Here is a 23,143-nt window from a genome sequence, read left to right as displayed (position 1 = left end):
CCTTCGGGAGCCAGCGAAAGTCGCAGGCCCTGCGGAGTGCGTTGGGCGGCACGGATCCTGCAGTGCGGCCGGCGTGAGGCGGCGGGTGGAGCGCGCCGGCGGCTCGGCAGGGTCCTCGCGGGTCCTCGGCGGGCCCGGGGGAGGGCCCTCTTTGTGGCTGCAGTTGGCAAGATGGCGCCAGTGGGGGTGGAGAAGAAGCTGTTGCTGGGGCCCAATGGGCCCGCGGCCGCTGCCGGCGACCTGACCAGTGAGGAGGAGGAGGGCCAGAGTCTGTGGTGAGGCCGCTGCGGCGGGCTGAGCCGAGCAGGGGAGGGCGCGGCAGGACAGGCAACTGGCGGAGGGGGCCGGCGGGACTCGGCCGGACAGTGGGACAGACTGAGGAGCCGTCGCGGTCCTGTCCGGTCCAGGGTGTCGACTTCAGAGGCTGGCCCCGGGGCTCACCGCTGTTGCTATGTCGCCGTAGGTCCTCGATCCTGAGCGAAGTGTCCACTCGTGCCAGGTCCAAGCTGCCGTCCGGCAAGAACATTCTGGTCTTCGGTGAGCGCCGGCAGATGGGGCGTTGCCCGGGAGAGCTGGGGTGGGCGAGGTGGGCGCCTCTCTCACGTCCTGGCTGCCCCCGCTCTCCGCAAGTCCCAGCTATCCGCTCCCCTGCCGCCTACCTCCTCCGGGAGGGCACTGTAGACCCTGAGCAGCCAGAGAGTGGCCGAGTCCTCCATGCCCGCAGTTGGAATGTTGCCCTTTTGGAGAGTCAAGTGATGATGGCTGGCGTGGGGTTATCAGGATATTCCTTCAATCACTTGATCGCATCATTTTGAACCTTGCTTTATATGTCCTCTCTTTCTCTGATATTCATAGTCTCGAAGTTCACCAAATTGAGGGCATGGAGAGGAGAGTGAGCGGATAAAAGGGTTAGGTGGAAGAGGGGAAGAGCAGAAGAACAAGTGACTTGGGGTCAGAGCGATGGGGAGATGCCATAGGAGCAGTTCTTTGATCGTCATAGTTGGAGGTTTTAGGGTTTCTGTAAAGGACAACTGGCTTGGGAGTCAGCACCAAGAATTCACCTGCTACTCCACCCCTCATTACTGAGTCACGTTTCCTAACCTCTCGGGCCTTAATTTCTTCATACAAGTGAGGGAGTTTGGGTTCATTCAACAAACCCATTTGTTGAGTGGATTCTGTGGGCTGGGCCCTGGGATCAGCACAGCCATCCCTCAGACATAACACAAGAATCTCAACAGTCTGTGTGTTGGTGATTGCATTGTACCATGCTGGGTGTGAGCAGATGATCTTGAGAGCATCATGAGTGCTTGATGTAGTTGAAAGAAAGTAATTTTAGGGTTTCTTTGAAAGGAGGTACTGAGGGTGAAGTTTCAGATACATATAAAAGTAGCAGAAAGTGTCATCATTGCAGGGGCACAGAGGTAACAAGAGGGTGTGGGGTTTAGAAATAGCTAGAAGCTCCTTGTGGAATGTGACTGATGGAAGCTGAGGGCACTGTTTGTAAGCTTAAAGGGTTTGGGCTCTTTCCAGGAGGCCTCTGATTCTCAGAGTCCTTTTATTTCACCTCTACCCCCACGTTCCCACAATCCTGGAAATCACTACCTTGGTTTTCCCACCATTTCTGTGGGCTATTATTTAGGTGATGACCACTGTGGTAATGGGGAACCACTAGAGAGCTTCAGGAAGTGGGCAGTTGAGATCACCAGTTCAGTGTTTTGGGAAGTTGGCTCAGGCAGTAGAATGCCGGTGCCTCAAAATGGGCAGGATCTGAAGTCATGCTGACGGGCACTTGCTATTGCCTAGTGGAATGTGGAGGACCTGAATAAGGTAGTGGCATCGGGGATGAAGAGGAGGCTGTGGGTCTGTGGAATGCCCTTCGATTCTCATGTTCTGTAATTTTGTATTAAGTCTCAGAGGTATCTAGGGATGTTTCTTGGTATTTAGAGGGTTTGTTTTTTGGCAGGAGGTAATGTTAGTTGGGTAGAGGGAGATAAGGAAGTACTTGATAGTGACATTGTTCAAAAGAATTTTGCTTAGGTCTATATTATTTTTATCAGTTCCCAGCCTTCAGAATCCTTACAAAGGAGATATACTAAAATAAAAAGTGAACCATAACCTTTGTCATTCACAATTATGAGACAGGATCAGAAATTTTTTAAGTTCCTGGACTTTAAGGTTAATTATATTTTGGAGATTTATTGCTTTTCTTGTGGTAAAAGTTTACTTTTTGAGAAATTAGCTCCACCTTTTACTTTCACTTTTCCAAATACATGTCTTATGAATTATAGGTAGGGCCTGTGGACCTGACTTATTCCTTTTCTTGTGAAGTAAGGATAACTGCAATGGAATATCATTTTAGATCTTGGAATTTGGGACCTTCACCCCCACTCCCTTACAGCAAAGCCTGATTTGTTTATGAATGCAGGTGAGACCTGGACAGCAAGCTTTGCATGAACTTTTTAGTTGTTCCTTGTCATCCAAATGTCAAAACTCCTCATCCTTCCTCATAATAAACAGTACACCTCTCCTTCCCCACAAACATCATTTTGTAGGTGAAGATGGTTCTGGTAAAACAACCCTCATGACTAAGCTACAAGGATCTGAGCACGGCAAAAAAGGAAGAGGCCTAGAGTATCTCTACCTCAGTGTCCACGATGAGGACCGAGATGGTGAGTGGAGTATTATCTGTGACAAGGGTGTGTACAGGACTCCCTGATTATGGCTCTTGCAACATGTGCAGGCATTCTCAGCTGTCTGCTTAGTTCTAAGAGAATTAGTCACAAGGAGGTGAATGAGGTACAGGTCTCTTTTAGGTACAGGTCTCTTTTAGGACTTTATCCATTATCCCTTATAGAATATGTTAGCAAAACTGGGGAACAGAGCTGTTAGTTGCTGCTCTGGCTGGCCTTCACTTGAAAGGAATACTGAGGGTGAAGTTTCAGTTACATATAGAAGTAGCAGAAAAGATATTTTTTAAAGCCTTGAACTTTCCAGAGAGATAATTGCTTGACAGCCTAATATGGGTATCATTGCTTCTCTGCCTGATTCTGGTGCAGTAAATTGGTGTGGTTCAGAGTGTACAATTTATGGATTTTCACAGAGTTTTCTGAGTGTCTTTGTAGACAGTTTGGAAGAGCTCATTTCTGGAAAATAGGGACATGGGGGAGATAATGTTCTCATGTCTAAATAAAACGTGTAGTAATAGTTTCTACTTACAAAATAGTTAGGGTAATTAGAAGCACATGGCAAGCACTCTTATAAGATTAGATATTTTTAGTATTTCATATAATTGTGAGCTGGATTGGCGTAATGGTTTCTGGTTATCTGTAGTCAGTAAGGCCCCCTTTATAATCTTTAAGGTTTTATGTTATCTCTCTTGAGTGGCTCGAAGATAAATAATTATTGATGCCTAGGTCCTTTTATTTGTAGGAAAGTTATTGATGTAGCCTAAAGATAAAATATTTTCATTAAATTACTTTCCTGATTTTTGCCTTTACTCATTTAAACAATCAGGATTCTAATGTAAGGGTGATTATATAGAGGGTACCCATTTTCTTATAGCTAAATGGAAAGGCTGGATGAGAATCCTTTCCAGCATTGTAGTTCTGCAGTTGTCAGGAATAGTTTAGTAGAGGTCATGGGTAAGGGCTTCTTCTTGAAGCTGAGAAGCATGCAGTGTATTAATGTTAACTTAGTGGTAGAACCCCAGGAATTTTATCCCTGTGCCCCCTCTTCCCGGTTTCCTTTGCCATACTGATCATTCCCTGGAGGGACATGGAAGGTAGGCAGATGGTAGACCCAGTGCAAAGGGCTCTCCTTATGTAAGAAGGACAGCCACTCAGGTGCCCAACTAGACCCACTAAAATCTATACAGGTAGGCCTGGGACTCAGGTGCCACTGAGCCAGACTAGGAGGGCCTTATGTGCACCTGAGTTTTTTTGTTTCCTGTCTCTTGACAGCATGGTTATTGTGGAAGGAATGTGCATTTTGGAGCCAGGCAGAACAAGTTCAGAATTCCACTCCTTTACTCACTAGCTGTGTGGCCTTGGGTAGCTGACTTAAATGCTTTGCACCTCAGTTTTCTTATTAGTAGAATGAGAGTAATGTTGCTTATTTTACGGGTTGAACCCTTTGGTCTTGTTCCTTTTGGAAGTATGAAACATGGTATGGGTATTCTGTGAGTCTCTATAGCCTCTTCTGTTTCAAGAGAGTATGGGTATATTTCATGCTCTATCATCATGTTAGCCACTGAGAATTCTGCCACTGAGCCCCCATGGCCTGTCTCATATTCACTTGATCTTGAGTTGGAAGTACATATTAACTTCCATTTTAGATTCCTTTTAAAGTTACTTTAAAAGCTTTATGGGTTTCTTTTTAAGGCCGCTGACTTGTGAGTTCCTCCTTGATGGAAGGATTGTCCTTACCTCGGTTAATTTTGTATCTTTCAGTCCTAGTCTTCTTGTGTATTGTGACTGAGTTTTAAGTATACCCTTCAATAGACAATCACCCAGTGTAGAGAAAATAGTCTCTGGCTTGTCCCTGGTTTTGGTAGGACATGACATGTCAAGGGACTTCTGTTTCCAGGGTTGAGGACATCGATTTAATGCCAGAAGTGGTAGGTGTGATTTCTCAGTTATGTGTAGTGGGCAGTGGAAGAGTCTGAAAAAAAGGAACTTTGCCCAGGGAGAGGTAGGCATTAAAATCCGGGGGCTTTGAGTACAGAGTAATATTTTTGAAAACATTCACAAAACCCAGACCAAAACTACTATGTAAAGTATATTAGAGTTTGAAAGTATAGCTAGATGTAGATACTCTATTATAATGTTTTAATAAGGTCATGAATAAAAGTTTTTGCAGTGTTTTAATGAATTGATTATATCAAAAAAGTAGCTAATAGAAGACAGGTTTTTAAAGTATATATTCAAATTTAATGGGATAAAAGTAAATGATTGGTAGGCCACGGTAGCTCAGCAGGCAGAGTTCTCGCCTGCCATGCTGGAGACCTGGGTTCGATTCCTGGTGCCTGCCCATGTAAAAAAAAATAAATAAATAAAATAAATGAAGTAGTATTTTTGATATTAGGTGTTCTCCTTGAACACCTAATAATTTTTCATAAAATTTCATAATTTTTTCATAAAAAAGTTCTAAATAAAATATCTAAAATTTCAAATATGTTATCAGTTTGGAGAATTGTCTTCCACTGTTTGATCATTCATGTGTGGTGTTGGTACCACATGCTTCCTTAAATGTCAGCACATTAGTGTATATATGTTTTTAACTTTCTCTTATGGACAATATAAAACATACCAAGTAGAGAAAATAGGATTATGAACCCCCATGTACCATCACCAGCTTCAAAAACTAATTCTTTGTCAATTTTGTTTCAACTATACTCTCACCCTCTCCTCTCTTTGTTCAACACTGGATTATTTTGAAACAAATTGCAGACATTATGTCATTTCATCTGAGAATACCTCTCGTATATGTCTAAAGATAAGGACTTTTTAGACATACCCACAATATTATCACATCAGAAATAAATATAGCTCCTTAATATTAAGTGTCTGGAAATTTATATCTTGACTTATATAAGTATTGATTTTATCTTGGTTTTTAAAATGAAAGGTCCTGTCTCTTTGGGACCCTCTGTATTAAGTGAATGAATTGCTCAGTGTCACTGATACAAGAAGAGTTTGTTTAATCACAGGCTCTTCTGTACAGCTAATTGCTCACAGATTGCTGATAATTTAGGAGAATGGATTATTTAGACTATACCACCATTGATCAGTGAACATTCACAGCTTTTATTAGTATCTTTTGGCCCTTGATGAAAGCTAAATGACCTTCACTTTTTAGATATTTCTGGAATCTTTTTAGATGTGCATACTTCATATATTATAGTAGGTTTTAACTTTAGAAGTCTGAACAGTTCACAGGCTCCAGAATGAAGAATTGTCATCCGCTGATGAGCTGGGCCAGTTGTGGTTAGGATTTTTGTCTGTTGTTTATGGAACTCTATGGCTGTCACCTTCAAGTTCTTCCTTATGTGGCTTTTCTCAAAACTGCTGATCGTCATTGTCAGATGTAACTTAGTTTCACTCTTTTCTCAGATCACACGCGCTGCAATGTGTGGATTCTGGATGGAGACCTGTACCACAAAGGCCTGTTAAAATTTGCAGTTTCTGCTGAATCCTTGCCAGAGACCTTGGTCATTTTTGTTGCAGACATGTCTAGGCCTTGGATTGTGATGGAGTCACTACAGAAATGGGCTAGTGTTTTATGTGAGCACATTGATAAAATGAAAATTCCACCAGAAGCAATGAAGGAGATGGAACAGAAGTGTAAGTAAAATAGAATTGTCTTAATTGGAAAATTCACTTTTTTCTTAGTAAGCCTCTAAATAATTCTGGCTACCTTTTTTTCCAAAGTATCAAAGGGTTACAAATCTTCACTTGCCATATTTATGTTTCATTTGCATCATTTATTTCAGAGTTGTTCTCTTTATCTCAAGAGTCATATAGAAGAAAATAAATGAATCAAAATTCCTTATTATTGTTACTGGTTCTTTTTGAAAATAAGCGTTTCCCCCCTTAGTCCCCCAAATGTGATCAGTTCCATGGGCCTTTGTGCTTTCCCTTTACCATCTTTCTGCTAAGTTTATCATCAGTGAGTGTCAGTATTCACTGTGGTCTCTGCAGCTTGAGTCCATTGCTTTGGGGTTCCCTTTGGTGATTAAGACCCTATGAACCCAGACCCTTTTGCTGGCAGGTTTAAAGGAAGCTTAAAAGGGACCGAATTTTCAGCTTCTATGTTAGTTCATTTTGGAATCCACCTAATATGATTTTGTGGTTTGCATGCTGCTTTTTTTTCCTTTTTTTTAGCAGTTTTATTCGCATACTGTACAATTCATCCAAAATTATACAAACTATGGTTCTCGGTATAATCTCAGAGTTTTACAGTCCTTACAGTCAATTTGGAACAGTTTCATTGCTCCAAAAAGAAAAATCCCATACCCCCTGTATTCCCCTATTATTAACACTCAGCATCAGTTTGGTACCTTTGTTACAGTTGATGAAAGAATATTACGGTATTACTGTTAACTATAGTTCACAGTTTGTATTAGTTGTATCTTTCCCCATTACCACCCTACTACTGATACCTAGTAATAGTGACATAATTCGTTCTAGCTCATGGAAGAACATTCATATATTTGTGTAATCATCCACAACAGGGTTCACTTTGTTATATAGTCCCATGCTTTATCCTCTAGCTTCCCTTTAAATGACATATATGACCCTAAACTTTCCCTTACTTAATATGATTTTTAGTTAAAAATAAGAGGGTCATTATTTTATTTTTTGTTCTAAAATTAAAGGCTGTGTTAAAGCTAAAGACATCCAAGCTTTTAGAGAACAAGAAACTTTCGAATCAAAGGAAGTTGGATCCTTGCTACAACCCCCGCCAGCCTTAATGTAGTTCAGAAGCTTGTTTTCCTTTCCCTTGCTTCTGTGCAGTTACATCAGCTTCTGTCCACTTGCCAGAAAAGTGGGAGAGGCAGGGGCTGGAGCTTTGGCAGTGGTGGCAGCAGCAACTGCAGTATTCTTGGCTAAGGCAGGCTTGGCTTAGCCTGGCTTATTTCCACAGGATGACATCATTCCCTTCAGTGAATTCATGAGGGCTGCTGCAGCATGGCACACGGAATCCTCATACTGGCAGAAGGGTTCAGAAATTTCTATGTGCTTTTCAAATAGAATTTCCTGCTGTGTGTCTTCCTGCCCCACACTTCATTTTGCTCCTGTCCCACATTAGGTTAATCAGGGAATTTTACCTCTTATTCTTTAGTTTCTTGTGAGCATGAATATTTTCTGAATCTCCCACATGGGTGCTGCAGTGATTGCTATGCAACTCAGCTCGCCTGTCTTCAAGCATTGACCTTTCTAAATAATGCCGCTTTTCGCCTTGAAATAGAGACCTTAAAGAATAGTCCTGACTCTGAAGAGTTGTTTTTCATCCATATCACATACAGCATTGCACCCAGATAAGTGGATTAAAGCACTGGAGACTTTAGTTCTCTGAACCTGTTTTCTTAGAGTGATAACCTTGTAAAGATTTGTTAACACAGAAAAAAAAAAGTGAGAGGTTGAGCCATGGATATTGTTTTTCACTTTTCTTTACCAGAATGGGAAGTGTCTGCTCTTTATGTGCTACTGTTCTAGGCTCTGGGAATATAGTGGTGAATACAGTAGATAAGATACTTACTCCTGGGGAGCTTATGGTCCCTTGAGACACTGAATTTCTTTTGTGTTCTTAGTCATCGATGTCCGTGTCACTTAGGATTAGATTCAGCCGCATGTGACATGAAACCCTAGATAACAGTGGCTTATTTCTCATAAATGAGGCTTAGAAGGTAGGCAGTTCAGAACTGAAAAGCAACTCTAAGAAGATAGCTCAAGGACCCTGGCTTCTTTCCACTTACTTTCTCCTTACTGCTTTGTCATCTCTAAGGGTGTGGTTCTCTTCCTCCTGAGAACTTGAGCACTAGCCTTCACATCCATATTCCAGGCAGCAGGATGGAGGGAGGAAGATGAAAGAAGGGTGGAAGGGTACATGACTGCTGTCTTTGAAGGAGGCTGGAGAATGTGGTCTTTATTCTGTATGGCATGTATTCTGCTAAATGTCAATGTTTGGTCATAAGGAGGAAGTGGAGAGAGGACATTGGAGGGCATCTAGCTGTTGCTGGAACTGTGTCTGTCTCATGACTGGTTGACCTCAGGACCTCTCTGTTTTCATCATCCTTCCTTTGAGGTTTTTGGAATGGTAGTAGTCACACTTTTGTGTTGCATGTTGAAGAAGGGGGAGTGCGTTTGTTAGTGCTGGTTTTAGTTTTTTTATAAACCAGTTGGCCACTTGCTCAGAGGACTCCTGCTTTCCAGGTTATTTGCACTTTAGGTATTGTGTTGAGTGAGGAAAAGAAGGAGATTATGTGACATCCATGGAGTTTTCTTAGTATGTGGAACCAGTGACACAATCACTGATCATGGGGTGGAAAAATGAGAAAGAAGTATCAACAGCTGAGCACTCTAATCTCTTTCCCATGCCCACTCCCAGCTGATGCCAAAAGGAAGCCCCGGGTGGGCTGATAGGCCCTGCTCTGAAATCCTAGCCATCCCATCATTTAGAGAGAAATTATTGGCAGTGTGTACTATATGTGTACCCTTGGGGAAGTGAACATTTTACTTTCCGATTACACAGTCCTCACACTATTTTCTAATCTTCTCTTTTCACTTATCTGTAGGTTCTGAACATTTACTCTGCCTTCTAATCTATTTTCCAAAATGCTGAGTTATAAAAACATGTGAGTTTCCTACAGTTGTTGAATGGCATAATTAAGTCATTCCTTTAGAGTGTAAGTAGTCTAATCCAGGGCTTCCTAACCATTTTCACATCATGGCTCATGTAAAATCAGCAGAGATGGTGGAGCACACTGGGAAATGGAGGTTCATAGAACACACTGCTTCAGCTTCCCTAACCCTGCCTTGCTTCCTGCAGTAGCTTGACTCACTTGTAATTCACTCCAGATTCTGCCATGTTCACTCTCTGGGAAGCCCTGGTCAGAGGCCTCATTTGGTCCTGGGCAGTTTTAGATCTTAACCAGACAACTACACCATTGTATTTTTCACTGATTTGAGGATTTCTTAAAGTACTTTTAAAGAGAAAATGTGAGAACCTTTCATTTCTTCAAGACCCTTCCACAACCATGTCAAATTCATCAGAAAACCCTTCTCTGTTTTAGTCCAAAATGGAGCTAAGATCATTAGAGTAGATTAGGATTATGGGCAATGGAAGTTATAAAATGAGCTCAATTAAAGAGAAGGTGTAGAGGTGAAATAAATATCATATCTGTACTTTGGGTTTTAGTTGTTTTCAATTTGTTTTGTATTTTTTGAAAGACAGTGAGCTCCCAGATAATTACAGTAGTTCATACAATGATAACCTAAAATATTTGTAAATTAAGACTTGTTTTAAATGTTTGGAACTTTTTCTGTGAGCATGTGTGCTTTTCTCTAGGTCCTCTTTAATCCAGTTATTTGCATTTACTTAGTGATCATGTTGTTGGTGAGAGTAAAAGGCCTTTTGGTCCTTCATTCCTGCTGGGTGGAATTGCCCATTTGCTCCTTTGGTTTAGAGTAACTTTAATCCTCATTCTCTAGGACTGGCACATGATCCATGGAGCACCCACATAAAGATAAAAATACATAGGCTTAACGTCCTTGACTATTCTCAGCAGCTTGGAGGCTCTATTGTGGAATTTACCTATGGCTGGGGTATTGAGTGTGTCTGCTCAAGTGAATATTGTACCAGTGACCTTTTCTTGTGTTAGGCAGGATCAGGTCAGTGTGTACTGCACATGTAACTCGGGCTCCCCTAAAGATGGGAATGAGTCCATTGGAGTGAGGATGGTAAGGAAAGTGTAGATTAGGCAAGTCCAACCTTTCTTCTTAGTGTTGACACACCTTAATTGTACATAAACCTCATGTTCTTGTGGAACTCAAATTGTCCCACTAAGTATTTCCTGAGGGTTTTATAAATTACTAGTATTTCTAATGATCACCTTTGTTAAAGTTGCACATTTCAATTTTTTCTGATATTTTGAAAACCTTAGATATATAAGAAAAAAGGCATTTTTGTCATGTTTGGAGCTGTTGAAGCCTTAAGTGTTAGATGCAGTTGAGGATGTCTAGGGAAATGTATTTGCCACCGTGAAATAAATAGTTCAGACTGAATACAGTAGAATTGGTACTTTGTATCGCTAACCCCAAATCCCTACTAACTGCAGTAGGATGTGATTGGGAAGTTTGTCACACTTAAGTTTTGTGTTTGTTACCACCGTTTCCAGTTTTCTCAAGCTAGCATCTGTATTTTTATGTTTATGTGTGTGTTTACTTTCCTCACTTTTTTCCCCTATAGTTGTGAAAGATTTCCAAGACTATGTTGAGCCTGAAGAAGGTTTTCAAGGTTCCCCACAGAGAAGAGGGCCTCTGACCTCAGGCCCGGATGAAGAAAACGTAGCCCTGCCTCTTGGTGACAACATGCTGACTCATAACCTGGGGATCCCAGTGTTGGTGGTGTGCACAAAGGTGTGTGCTGGGGTACTGTCATTGTGCCTGGGTTTGGCCAGTGAAAACCGTCTGAAAGTTTAAGATGCTTTGATTAGGTTTCATCCCAAGTGAGAGTTGGCCTTGTTGGGAATTCATTAAGTTACATTGAGTATGTCAAAATAGAAAATCTTGTCATTTAACATTACTGGTGGAAACAGGACATTACTCAGTTTGCTTTTGGCCTGGGATAATCTCTGCAAAGCGCTGTTACCTTTATTGAGTGATTGAAAGTCAAAACTAAGACTGGTTTTCTTAAGGCTGTGTAGACCAGTACATCTGATCCACACTGATATTGAAAATAATAATGTGGGAGAGCAGAATTTTGGGGGGCTTTGGTCCCTTTGAATATAGGTCATATTCTGTTGAACTTAGAAATGACTTTCAGAAAGGAATATTAAAAACCCTAGGCAAAGAAGGTTTGTTTGAGTTTCTTCTACCCTATAGAATGATGGGGTGGGCATAGAGATTATGTTCTGTCATAAAGAAACAAAGTTATGTCTCTTACATAAGAAAAGAAAGTAGCTTTAAAAACACTTGAATTTCAAAAGCACTTTATTCCTAATCAGAGCCACCGTTTTGTCCAGCCACAGGGTTTGTCATTCGCATCATAGTCTGTAAGAATGGCACCCTATGTAGCTATGCAGTGCACAGCCGTGGTCATCAGGAACTGATGTTACCCTGTTAGACTTTTAGAACAAGTAGGAGGTGACCAGGCCTATTATAGCCCCACTTTATAGACAAGGAAGCTGAGACATTCATTTCAGAATGAAAAAGAAAAATAAATCTCTAGTTGCTTTTACCCTTCTCTGTTTAATTAATACTTGGACCCTTGGCTATGGTTTGGTCTTTGGATTTATGGCACCTGATTTTGAAAAAAGTTCTATTTCTACTCTCTGCAAGGAGAAAGGCAAGAAAATGACTCCCTTCCCTTTCTTTCTGTCTTCCATGCAGTGTGATGCAGTGAGTGTCCTGGAGAAGGAGCATGATTACAGGGACGAGCACTTTGACTTCATCCAATCACATCTTCGGAGGTTCTGCCTCCAGTGTATCCTTAGGGCATTGCGTTGGGACCTAGGGGTCCAGGATCCCTTCTCTGTGCTAACCTAGACTTTCCTCCAAATGGCATGTCTTCATAGAGATAAAGCACCTCCTGAATCTAGGCTAGTTTTCTGATGGGGAGAAATTATATATATCGTTTTATTGGTTTTGTATTTTACTATTTTGTAATTTTAAACTTCTCAACTTATGCCTCTTAATTGCTTTTTATTTTAGATGTACATTTGATAGGCTTTCATATTAAGAAGAAAACTGGTATGTGGAAATTTTATTACCAAGCTACTTTTACCATGCTGTCTTGGAAATTTTTTTTATTTTGCTTTTCTGCAAGAAGTGGTTGATTAATGGGATATTGTTTTAGAAACTACAAGTATTTCCCGTGTATTTACATTTTGAGCTGTCCATGAGAGAGATGCTGCACTGTGTCAGTAGCATTTGAGTCTTGTTTCTTTTTCAGCAGTAGTCCCATAATCTGAGTGGGAATAGGGGCTGAGTTTCTATTACTTTTTTGGGGTCCTTCAGCTTGTCTAATCCAAAGGATGTGGAACATACCAGTTGAAGGTGCTGATAAATGTAGGCTACCTGGCTACCCATCCCACATAAAAGGTGTGCTTAATGAAATCATTTACACATCAGCATCTATCTGTGTACCTTGAATGTGCTGAAGGTGGTTCCTGAGCTGGGCTCAGAGCTAGTAATGTGACTGGGGGGTGAGGAAACAATCCTAGGACTCAAAAGATAACAGTTTACACAGGTTAAAAAATAAACTATATGGCCCTCTAGCATTAGCATGCTCTATGTTTTTGACCTGATTCATCTTCTACTGTTACCTTTTTAAAGAAATTTCATTGCTTTTTGCTCTTTATGTGTTGATTAAAAAGTAATCAACATGAATAGTGCTTTGAGGATTGTGTTTGTTTGTGTTTGATTTTGTTTCATCCTGTAGTGAATCCGTTTTCCTTAAGCAGATTGATTAGATGGAGCTGCTTTGATTTACACATCAGTGAAGGAAGAGAAAAACCTTGACTTGTTGTATAAATACATTGTCCATAAAACATATGGTTTCCACTTTACTACTCCTGCCTTAGTTGTGGAAAAGGATGCAGTTTTTATGTGAGTTCTTTAGAGGTGATGCTTTTCAACTTTTGTTTTATCATGTTTGTTTTTTATGTTTTATCCTTTCAAGTAAGGTACCTACTGTCTGTCTTATACAGATAGCCAGCTATTTGCTGACCCAGGCAAAGTGCTTGGGCTAGACTTCATAAATGATAAACATGCTCAGCTTCCCCTCTCTGCCACTTTCCAGATTACTTGGCATTCTGCCTCCAGACTGGGGGAAGTGGGTGGAGTAAGGTCGGGGGTACTTTATGCCTTTCTTCATTGAAAGATTTTGGGAACCACTGAGGCTGCTTATCCTGGGCAGAGGCTTAGGTACCTGTTTGGCTAAGTTTATGTTTTTATTTTTCTCTCTGATGTGCCCACTGGAGAGTAGTGCGTGTTACTGGCTGCATAAATAAATGATGAAACTGTGGTCTCTGAATGAATGAGATGAAGTTCCTGTACACAGCACTGTAGGGGACACACACACATCATTAAATAATGGCAGCTGAGGATGGCAGAAAGGTCCTTAATGGGGTAGCGGAAGAAGTGCAGCAGTGGGAGTGATGCTGGAAGTTTTGGTGACATTTGTTAGGCGAACTAGAAGGGGGTATCAGTGGAGAGGCCGTCTGAGAAGCCTGAAGGAGGTGTACAGGTCTAGTGCTCTTGGAATAAGCTGCCTTCTGAAAATTCAGGGAGAGTCTCACTTAAGCTGCTTGTAGATCAGGCATGCACCAAAGATACAAGCTCAGTGAGTAGTGTGTTTTGGGGGTCACCTGCCTGAATCATGTCATCCTGAGAAGCAGGAGAAATAGGGAGACCTGTTGGGTTTGGGGCTGGTCTGGACTGGAGAAGCATCTGTATCTTCTGAAGGCTACAGAGTCAAGACAGTATGTCATCATGGCCTGTCCCTTTGAAACGTCGGCCTTGTTGGTAGTTGCCTGTCTAGGAGCATTTGGGTGGTAGGGCACCCTGGTTAAGCATCCTCTTTGGATGTGGAACTCCGTGGTTGTGGAGCAGGAGTTGGATGAAGAAAGAGAAGCCTATGAAAAAGTCAGTTGCCATCTTTTAGAGCTTCTTGGGGTCAAATTGTTTCAGGTAAGACACTTTGCAAATAGTACCTTTAAGAGATGCAGGTGGGAACCACAGGCTGTGGCTCAACTTAATGGAACCTGGGTGCTCTCATGCCCTGGTTTGTTGATCTGGGCAATATCCATGTAAGGGCTTCAAGGATGCCTTCCTTCCCTCTGGTTTGGAGCCTAGGATAGACATAGGCTCTGGTGTCCCCTTGACTCCAGGGATTGTCTTCCCACACCAGCAAAATTAATGAAGCAATCCACGAGATAACTATTATCAAAAAGAAAAGTTCTCAGAGAAAAAGCCCAGAGGTAGGGTTCCTTCATGCTAGCCTGAGAGAAACAGTCTCATTTTGTGCTCTGTCCTCTTTACATTCTCTTCTCTAGTTGAAACAGGACTCTTGTGTCATTGCTTTTCTGGTTGGAGTTGTGGGAGAGCTATGAATCCTTCCTCTGGGCTAGCATGTGTGATCAGTAAGAGCGCATACCAGCTTGTTAGGCTTGGCATGGTGAGCTTAGTATGGGGCAGGAGCTGCAGTGTTGGTCTGAGGTGCAGTGGATTTTGGCTTCTCTACCAAAAGCTGCCTACTACCCCCAGCAACTACAAACTCTTACCAAGAAGTCCTCTGTAACCTGGAATATGCTCTGAGTTGGCTGTAAAGTAAGCCCAGGAAAAACTAAGCAGTCCCTGTTTCTTTGCCTTTAGACCTGCAGGCTGGGACAATGAAAAAAAAATAGCTATTCTATATGAAAATTTCACAACAGTGAAGCCAGAAGATGCATATGAAGACTTCATTGTGAAACCTCCTGTGAGAAAGGTACCCAAATCAATCATAAGAGTTGTACGTGGTTTTCATGGTAAAAGAAACATGTCTAATATATTATGTCACTTTTAGAAATATATACCAAGATACTGTGGTTTAATAGATATCTGTAAGTAAACATTTTGTTTTGGGCAAAGATATGAACAAGCAATTCACAAACAAAGAATTAAAGATAGAAAATAAACAGTCTCACTAGAAATGAAAGAAATATGAAGTAAGATGTAAATTTTTGCCTACCAGATTGACAAAGTTTTTAGTGATGGTGATGTTTGTTTCAATGATAATATGCTGTGATTATTAAGTAAAGTCATTGTCTTGAAACTTTGTAGGCAAGGTAAACTAGTACATCTTTCTTCAGAACAATTAGCAACATGTGTCAAACTTTTTAAAATGTGCAGTAATTCCTTGCCTGAGAATCAGTCCCATAAAAATCTGATATTCAGGTAAATATTTGTGCACAAAGATAATTATCACAGCATTGTTATTTAAAATAAGCAACAGTGTACATGACTAAAAACTGAAATTGATTATGTAATTATTTGTGCATTTATAGAATTAAATATTATGAAACCATTAAATATTACATTTACAAAGTTTTAATGACATGGAAAAATTGTGTTATAATGTTTGGTAGAAAAACATATATAAAAATATGCTTATGGTGTACTCTCAATTGCAGAGAATGTGTATTGCAATATGCATAAAAAGAGATTTGCCAACCTGTTAAAAATAATTTGCCCTAAGAATAACACTATTTTTTAAAAAAGTAACCAAGAATCTTTTTAAAATGTCTTTAAATGAGGTTTGCTGTCATGTGAACAGCTCAGGGTATGGTGTGTAAGTAAGTGATGGAAAACCCATGTAATATTGGGTTGGAGTTTCCCATTAAGTCTTGACAGTGCTGCTGCCCGTTTTGAGTTACTATTACTAGATTTCCTGGTTCTTGTGATCACCTCATTTGGGAGATAGCCAGACTTAAAAATGTTAGTTGGCCACATAACTAAGACTGGCTTGGGGAGATAGTCTGTACCAGACTAGAACATAAGCTCTGTGGTCTCAGCAGGGACCCTCAGACTCATGTTGAGGCCCAAGCCCAAGATTCTCATTTCAGCATGAATTTTGACAAGTAGTTGGAAGTATTCTTGCGCTACAACCACAATTGATTGTGTTGCTTCACAGCTGGTCCATGACAAAGAGTTGGCAGCAGAGGATGAGCAGGTGTTCCTAATGAAGCAACAGGTAGGAAGAGCACTGAGGCCAAAACAGAGGCCTTCTTATGCATGAAATGCCAGTTCCATAGGGTGGAGTTGGGATTTCCCGCATGTTGGGATTAAAGAGTTTGCAGCATTAAAGAGCTTGAAGCCAGGTCTACTACTCATTCTCTACCTTTCCTAGGATTGGTGCGAGTAGAGAAGATCCCCTTCCTGCTTTGCACATTCTCCTACAGACTTAGTATTTTTTTAAGAACCATTTCCTTCTGAAAATGTTGTAGGACTTCTGATGTAATACTGTGTCAACAGTCTACCAGGTGACCTGACCTTACTTTCATTATTTCACCTAGTCCCAAACAACCCTTGTGTGTGCATGAAGGCTGGTGAGCTGTTATGCCCATTTTACAGATGACGAGAGTGACTTCCTCAAGCTGACAGTTAGAATGCAACCTTTCTGTTAGAATGAATCTTTCAATTTGACCTGTACCAGCATTAGACATGTCTTGGATTTGCCTGCTGGTGCAGACAGTTCTGCAGCAGGTGTTGATGGTTCTTTTGCCAACTGTTCCTCCCTTCTTTGCTTTGCTTGCTTCCTTAGACTCAAAACTACTTTCTTGAAGTATTTTTTTCATTGTATACCAAACTGCTCAATTTTAATTTTTTGCATTTATAGTGTAAGACATGTGGTTTGCCTCTTGTTAATGGTGCCCTCTAGTGGAATACTTGGAAGTAAGTTTTTCTCCAGACCTTCAGTGCATTGGGCAGGCCTTGGTTAATGGCCCGTGTGTCCCTCTCTTTGCAGTCACTCCTTGCCAAGCAGCCAGCCACTCCCACAAGAGCCTCCGTAAGTACCTTACACTACACAGAGGGTCCAGGCCTAGTGTGGTGGGTATCTTCAAACTTTCTGTTAGTATTTGTGAGAGCTTCTGTTTGTGCAGGCTTTTGTATTTTCAAAGGGTATTTGGTCTCCCTAAAAGCCCAGGACCAGATGTAGTAGGTATTCAGGAAATTCTAATGAAGGAGTACAACTCTGAGAGTTAGGGTGAGAAGGCTTTGTTATCTTGATATCTATTCTGTCAGTACAGATTGAGATCTAGAAAGGGACTGAGCAGGGAGCAGACTCCCAGTTCTACACCTTTCTCTGTAGATTGTGAAAAATATCCTGCAGAAATATGTTTTCATTTTTTGAAATATGGATTTTCTGTTATTTTTATGCATATGTGTGACCTGGGCTGGTTTTGAACTTAGGAATCCCCTGCAAGAGGACCCTCTGGCTCTCCAAGAACCCAGGGCCGGGGAGGGCCTGCTACCGTCCCTAGTGCTTCCCCAGGCACGTCGGTTAAGAAGCCGGACCCAAACATCAAAAGTATGTATCCTGCCATGGTGAGATGTCATTTAGTCCCAGTTCTGAGCCTACAAAATGGTCGGTGGCCAGGTTTGGGAGGTGGAGACCCAAGGTGGCTGGGCTGTTTTCTTTTCCAAGAAGTGCTGCTTTCTACTTCTTTCCTAGAGAGGAGGGTTGAGACCAGGGTCTGTTCCTTGTACTTGGTTTTATATAAGATCTCAGGCTATGCAAATTCCTGCAAAGAGCAATATAAAATAGGAACTCACTTGAAAATGTATATTCCAAAGTCTTAGTTTTATTTCTCAGTATGTTTATGTTATTACTATTTTCCGGATTGTGGGATTTTCTTCCCTTTCGCTTCTCTTATCAAGCTCAATTTCTTAGTAGTTAAATAGCCTTTACCCCAGTGACTTAATGATATCCAAAGACATTGGCTGCTATAAAACCCTCAAAATGAAATTTTATTTAATTCTTACATGTTAGATGGGATGGGCATCTAATATTCAGGATGAGGGCTTTTCACAGCAGCTTTGGAGTGTTAAAGGTTTATAAAATTTTGAAAAACCCTGCCTCCTGCTTGAGAAGTGATGTGGAGCACAGGTGGGAAATGAAAACCCATTTTCGCTTATTAAGCATGCTAACATGTAATTAGCCTCAAAGGTGAGGTATGTGTAAGGAGCCACAATAAATGAATATGCTCAGTATCCTAGGAGGGTGATACTCATAAATGGATAATTCCAAGCTGGAAACTACTTTCTGTGATTGTCATCTGGTTTGTGTGATACATTTTTTTTTTCTTAATGATTCTTTAGATAATGCTGCAAGTGAAGGGGTATTGGCCAGCTTCTTCAACAGTCTGTTGAGTAAAAAGACAGGCTCTCCTGGAAGTCCTGGAGCTGGTGGGGTACAGAGCACAGCCAAGAAGTCAGGTACAAAATGACCCTCGGAGTGGGCAGTGGTTGAGCAGTGCTAGAAGGATGGGGAAGCAGACAGTAGTGTCTGCCTCCGCTGACCTGCAGACCTCAGTGTTCTGAACAGTCAAGCAGGAAAGCAGATATCCACTTTATTCTGTGCAATGTGCTGTGCTTTGCAGTAGGATTAGCTCACTCCCATGCAATTTCCTGGGTGCATTTAAAGTCGGATTTATATGTATTCAGATTCTCAGGGGCTGGGTTGTGGTCGACCCAGTAGCCTACATGTGGGTAGAGCTCTCTGTTTGATGGTGGTCATGGATTAGCCTATACAACTGACATTTTATTCTATTTAATTTTCTGTGATGTTTTGTGAGCATTTCTGTTCATTACACTGTGCTCAGTCTTACCATGAGCTGGGGCCTGTGTACCCTCACTGTCCCACTGCAAGGTTGTCATCTTCTCCTCCATGAAGTTCCCCCCATACCACACCTTGGCCACCCACCTGCCCTTCTTTGTGGGCTAATGAGGCAAGTCTGTGTCTTGGAGGTCTGAAACAAAAGAATCAAGTTCCTTGGGAAATTACACATTTGCCCAGGAAGCTTGAAGACATTTAGAAAGGATCTTTGCTTTTAATTTTCCCCTGGCTGTAAACTATGTTGATCCAGTGTGTCCCCCAGTTAGTGTTTGTAGGGCAGAGGAGGCCCTCACATCATTACTCCATCAGCTTGGGTCTTGAGGGACTCCCAAGACATGCAGAGTCTGAGCTGGTATTTTCTGCTGGGAAATAGGTGTCATTTCCAGGCTCCTCTTATTTTTGACAACGAGAAGAGTTATAAACACTTCGTGCAGGATGGATCTGTCTGGCTTTAGTTTTATACTTCTACTGAAACATGGTGTTTCCCGCTAGCCATGTGCAATCAGTCTACATTGTTGTAATTAGAAACAAAACCTAATAATCTGTGCTGTCTGGGAAAGGAAAGTAGTCTGCTGCATGACAAAAATTCAGATAACACCTCTAAGAAGATGGCAGTGAGAGTGATAGGGATTGGGTTGGGATGGTTTTCAGAAAAAGGCCTTGTATGGCACAAAGGCATCCCTTGTTCAGAGACAGTTTCATAGTTGAGGGATCACAGACCTGTAACATCTGGAATTAGAAAGGCTGACTTAGGGTCTATCACTGAGAAAGAGCTTTTCTCTTTTTTATTGAGGTTATATTGACAGAAATCTATGATTTTTAATATTATTATTATTTTTTTAGTTCTTTGTTTTCCCATCACTGTCTCTTGTTTTTGTTTTTATTTTTTAGGACAAAAGACTGTGTTGACAAATGTTCAGGAAGAACTGGATAGAATGACTCGAAAACCAGACTCCGTGGTTACAAACTCTTCAACAGAAAATGAAGCCTGATCCTCCTTAAAAAGTATATATGTAAAATGACCAAATAACTATGTATATTGATCTGCTAAGACCAGGATTTTTCTGATATGGCATATGCTATCAGTTTTTTGGGGCAGGGGAGATGAACTTAAAAAGAAAAAAAAAAACTTATTGGCTTGTCCAAGTGTGAAATGCACATTTAGGAAGATTACATGTCAGACCCCTTGGTTGAGGATAACCCTTGGACTCTTGAGTGTATAGCTCTTGTGGGAAGCAAGTGTAGCTGGGTTCCTTGTGGAGGGGAAGCTAGATGGAGAGAAAAAGGACCTAGCTTCTATCAGGACAAAACAAATGAGATGAGAAAATCATGATCAGATGGTGGTTAGTCTGACCAGTTGTGTATTAGCATATTTACTTGTTCTGGGCAATCAGATTAAGTAGAGAAAGTCCAAGAAAGAAAAGAACTAAAAGGAGGAATGAGAGAAGTGATGGTAGGGAAGGCAGATGTTGAAGGAGGTGGAGGAAGGAGGACATGAGCAGTGTTAGTAAAATACTGTGTGTTCAGTAGAAGTCGAATGAGCATTGTTTAAGATTTAAATTTAGAAACATTTCCAAACTAAACACTAAGAAAAGTGGGAATTAGACTTATTCTGAATGCATCTTTAACTTAGGAAAGATGTGGTAAGTATGGGGGTGCCTGGGTCAGGTGGAGCTGACGCGGGTTGGGAAGATGGCAAGTTGTCCAGGCCCCATGTGCTTGGCCCAGTCAATGCCCTGCTGGGAGGTATTGGGCCCTACACATGTGCATTGTGTGGCAGTCACTGTGGGGTGCGTTTAAGTCAGCAGTTACAAAGTTAGTTTACTTTGAATTTTGTTTTCTAAATAGCTCCTGCTTTAAGTTACTTTTTTTTTTAACTACCATATGCTGGCCTACTAATAGAGACCGGATGGCCAGTCTCCTGTTTTACTGTAATGCAATGAGCTACAGTAAGTTTGAGGAAGGTTTTTAAGATAATTGCACTCTGGTAATGGGCTTGCACCAATCCCTGCCTTACAGTCCGTGGAAGCCTTCACAGATTTCCACTGATGCAAAGAGTCTTATCCTAGCCCTTGGTCTGATCAGTGCTATCAGAAGGGAAAATAAGTGTGAATGTTTTATATTGAAAGTAGAATTGATGCATTTTGATTCTTTTGTGTTTTTCATAAAATGTAGCCTTTTTTTCTTATGGAAAAAAGAGTTTTCTCCCCATTTAGTACAAATTTATGCACATAGTCATGTTACACCACCATTCTGGAAATCACTTCTGTAGGTTTCGAAATGGCACTTTTAAATTTATATATGACACAGCATTTTAAAGCAAACACTACCATAAATTTTTAATGTCTAAAACATTTGTTGTCAAACCAAGGGAAAAACCACAGTTCACCTATGTGGAGTTTACTTTTTTATATGAATGTTTGTTGTATTATGTTTGAGCATAATTTCCCTAATGTCGTTTTTTTACATCCCAGATTTGATTGACCACTAATATAGTACTGGGCATAACTTAATTTCCTATGTTATATAACAAGACTCTAATATTGTAAAGGTCTGAACACTGTTAAGGAGAAAGCTGAGTATTTACTTGTCTTTTTGACAAACATAAAAACATTTCTTGTGCCAGTTTTATTCTTGAAAATATGCTGTTCTTTTTCCTTTTTTAAATTCAGTTAAAAAAAAAAATCTGGCTTCCAGTTACCAGGTTATGTAGGTAATGATAGTAAATGGACTATGGAATGATGGTTGTGGTATATTGACCAATTGATGCTGACCAGCTTGTGGCCACACTACAGGTGGATCACTTTCTCCCTCTGTGGCAGCCGGGGGTGGAAGTGGAACAGATGAGTGACCTTAGAAGCAAGAATTCTTGGAAAGGCACTTGCCTAAGTTGGATTCAGTGTGATTTTCAATTTTAATGTAAAGTTTCATTTTTGTTTATTTTTTGTCATTTGAACTGATAAGCACTTTCTGTGTCAATATAAAATGTACTAAAACTGAAGAAATGCTAAGACACCTGTCTTGTGAAGGAAGGTTTCTTGGAGATCATTTTTAGTTTCTCATGAAAGGTGGATGCTCCTAGTATCAGAAGAAACTGATATATAGTGTCATGTACTCAGTGGTTACCAAAGTTATCAACTTTGGGGAGCTGCAGGGTTCTTTTTGGGGGTGGGGAGAGGGGAGATATTTTTTATTATTTTGGGATTTTCAAGCATTGGAACCAAAGGCCAAACAATATACAGCCTTTACTTTTTTAAGTAAAATTAATTTTATTTGCAGAATACACTTGTATGGTAGACTTTTAAAAGACGATTTTATGACTATTTATATACATTAGAGTGATTACATCTGCTGTTTGTCTTTAAAATGGAAAAATCAAAGAAATAAACCCAACCTTGAAGATGTGGCCAAGATAAAAAGGCTGTGAATTGGCCTTTCCTAAAAATGCAATGGGTATGCTGCTAGATTTTTTTAATTTATTTGCACTTTTTTTGATTGGCATTTTAAAATCAGTATTTAAACCGAAAACATTGTCATGTTTTATTAATTTAACAAAGTTGAAAGTGACTGCTCTGTACATCATGACCTTAACAATGTTGATGCTGTAAGTGAAAGTTCACTGTTGTCTATATACTAAGTTTATTGATGTTTTTAACTTAAAATGAGTACTGCAGATTATCCCCCACCAGCCTTAGTCCAGGGATGTGGCTCCATCCAGATGCGGTATGCAGTCATGTGGAACTTTGCTTACTAGTGCTGAAAAAGAAAAATAAGATGTCCGTAATTACTGGCTTCAATAAATGTGAATCCAGACTGCTTACAACTTTTGGTGACTTTCTTTATGATTAATCATGCCACTGCTGGCAAATTGGATTGTCAGCTATATAGGGTACCTGTATAGCAAAAAATACATCTCTCTCACTTGAAATTCTCAAAAGTTCTGGTAAAGAAAATCATCTTAAAGCCATACTTTGAGGTATGTGAAGTTCCAGGCTGTGGGTAGAGTGTAATGGGGTTAGTGGGTTATCTAACATATTTTCTTGCT

At 40.7% G+C, this 23,143-nt stretch overlaps 1 protein-coding gene across 2 annotated transcripts; it reads left to right on the top strand.

The window, feature by feature from the left end:
* Nucleotides 1-105: 105 nt before the first annotated feature.
* DYNC1LI2 (dynein cytoplasmic 1 light intermediate chain 2) lies at nucleotides 106-22,921 on the top strand. Of its 2 annotated transcripts, XM_077132648.1 has the most exons (13): nucleotides 106-275; nucleotides 464-537; nucleotides 2,553-2,669; nucleotides 6,111-6,341; nucleotides 10,969-11,138; nucleotides 12,111-12,204; nucleotides 13,193-13,328; nucleotides 15,096-15,207; nucleotides 16,393-16,452; nucleotides 17,227-17,268; nucleotides 17,673-17,790; nucleotides 18,582-18,698; nucleotides 19,990-22,921. In XM_077132648.1, the coding sequence occupies exons 1-13, from the start codon at nucleotides 172-174 to the stop codon at nucleotides 20,088-20,090; spliced, it is 1,476 nt and encodes a 491-aa protein (XP_076988763.1). In that variant the 5' UTR covers nucleotides 106-171; the 3' UTR covers nucleotides 20,091-22,921. The 2 variants fall into 2 exon arrangements, with proteins under 2 accessions (XP_076988763.1, XP_076988764.1); XM_077132649.1 differs by lacking the exons at nucleotides 106-275; nucleotides 464-537 and adding an exon at nucleotides 2,315-2,425.
* The last annotated feature ends 222 nt before the right edge of the window (nucleotides 22,922-23,143 follow it).

This window comes from Tamandua tetradactyla, chromosome 16 (assembly GCF_023851605.1).
Source record: "Tamandua tetradactyla isolate mTamTet1 chromosome 16, mTamTet1.pri, whole genome shotgun sequence".
Taxonomy (NCBI): domain Eukaryota; kingdom Metazoa; phylum Chordata; class Mammalia; order Pilosa; family Myrmecophagidae; genus Tamandua; species Tamandua tetradactyla.
Note: the sequence above shows the minus strand (reverse complement) of the source record. Positions and strands in the feature narration are given on the sequence as shown.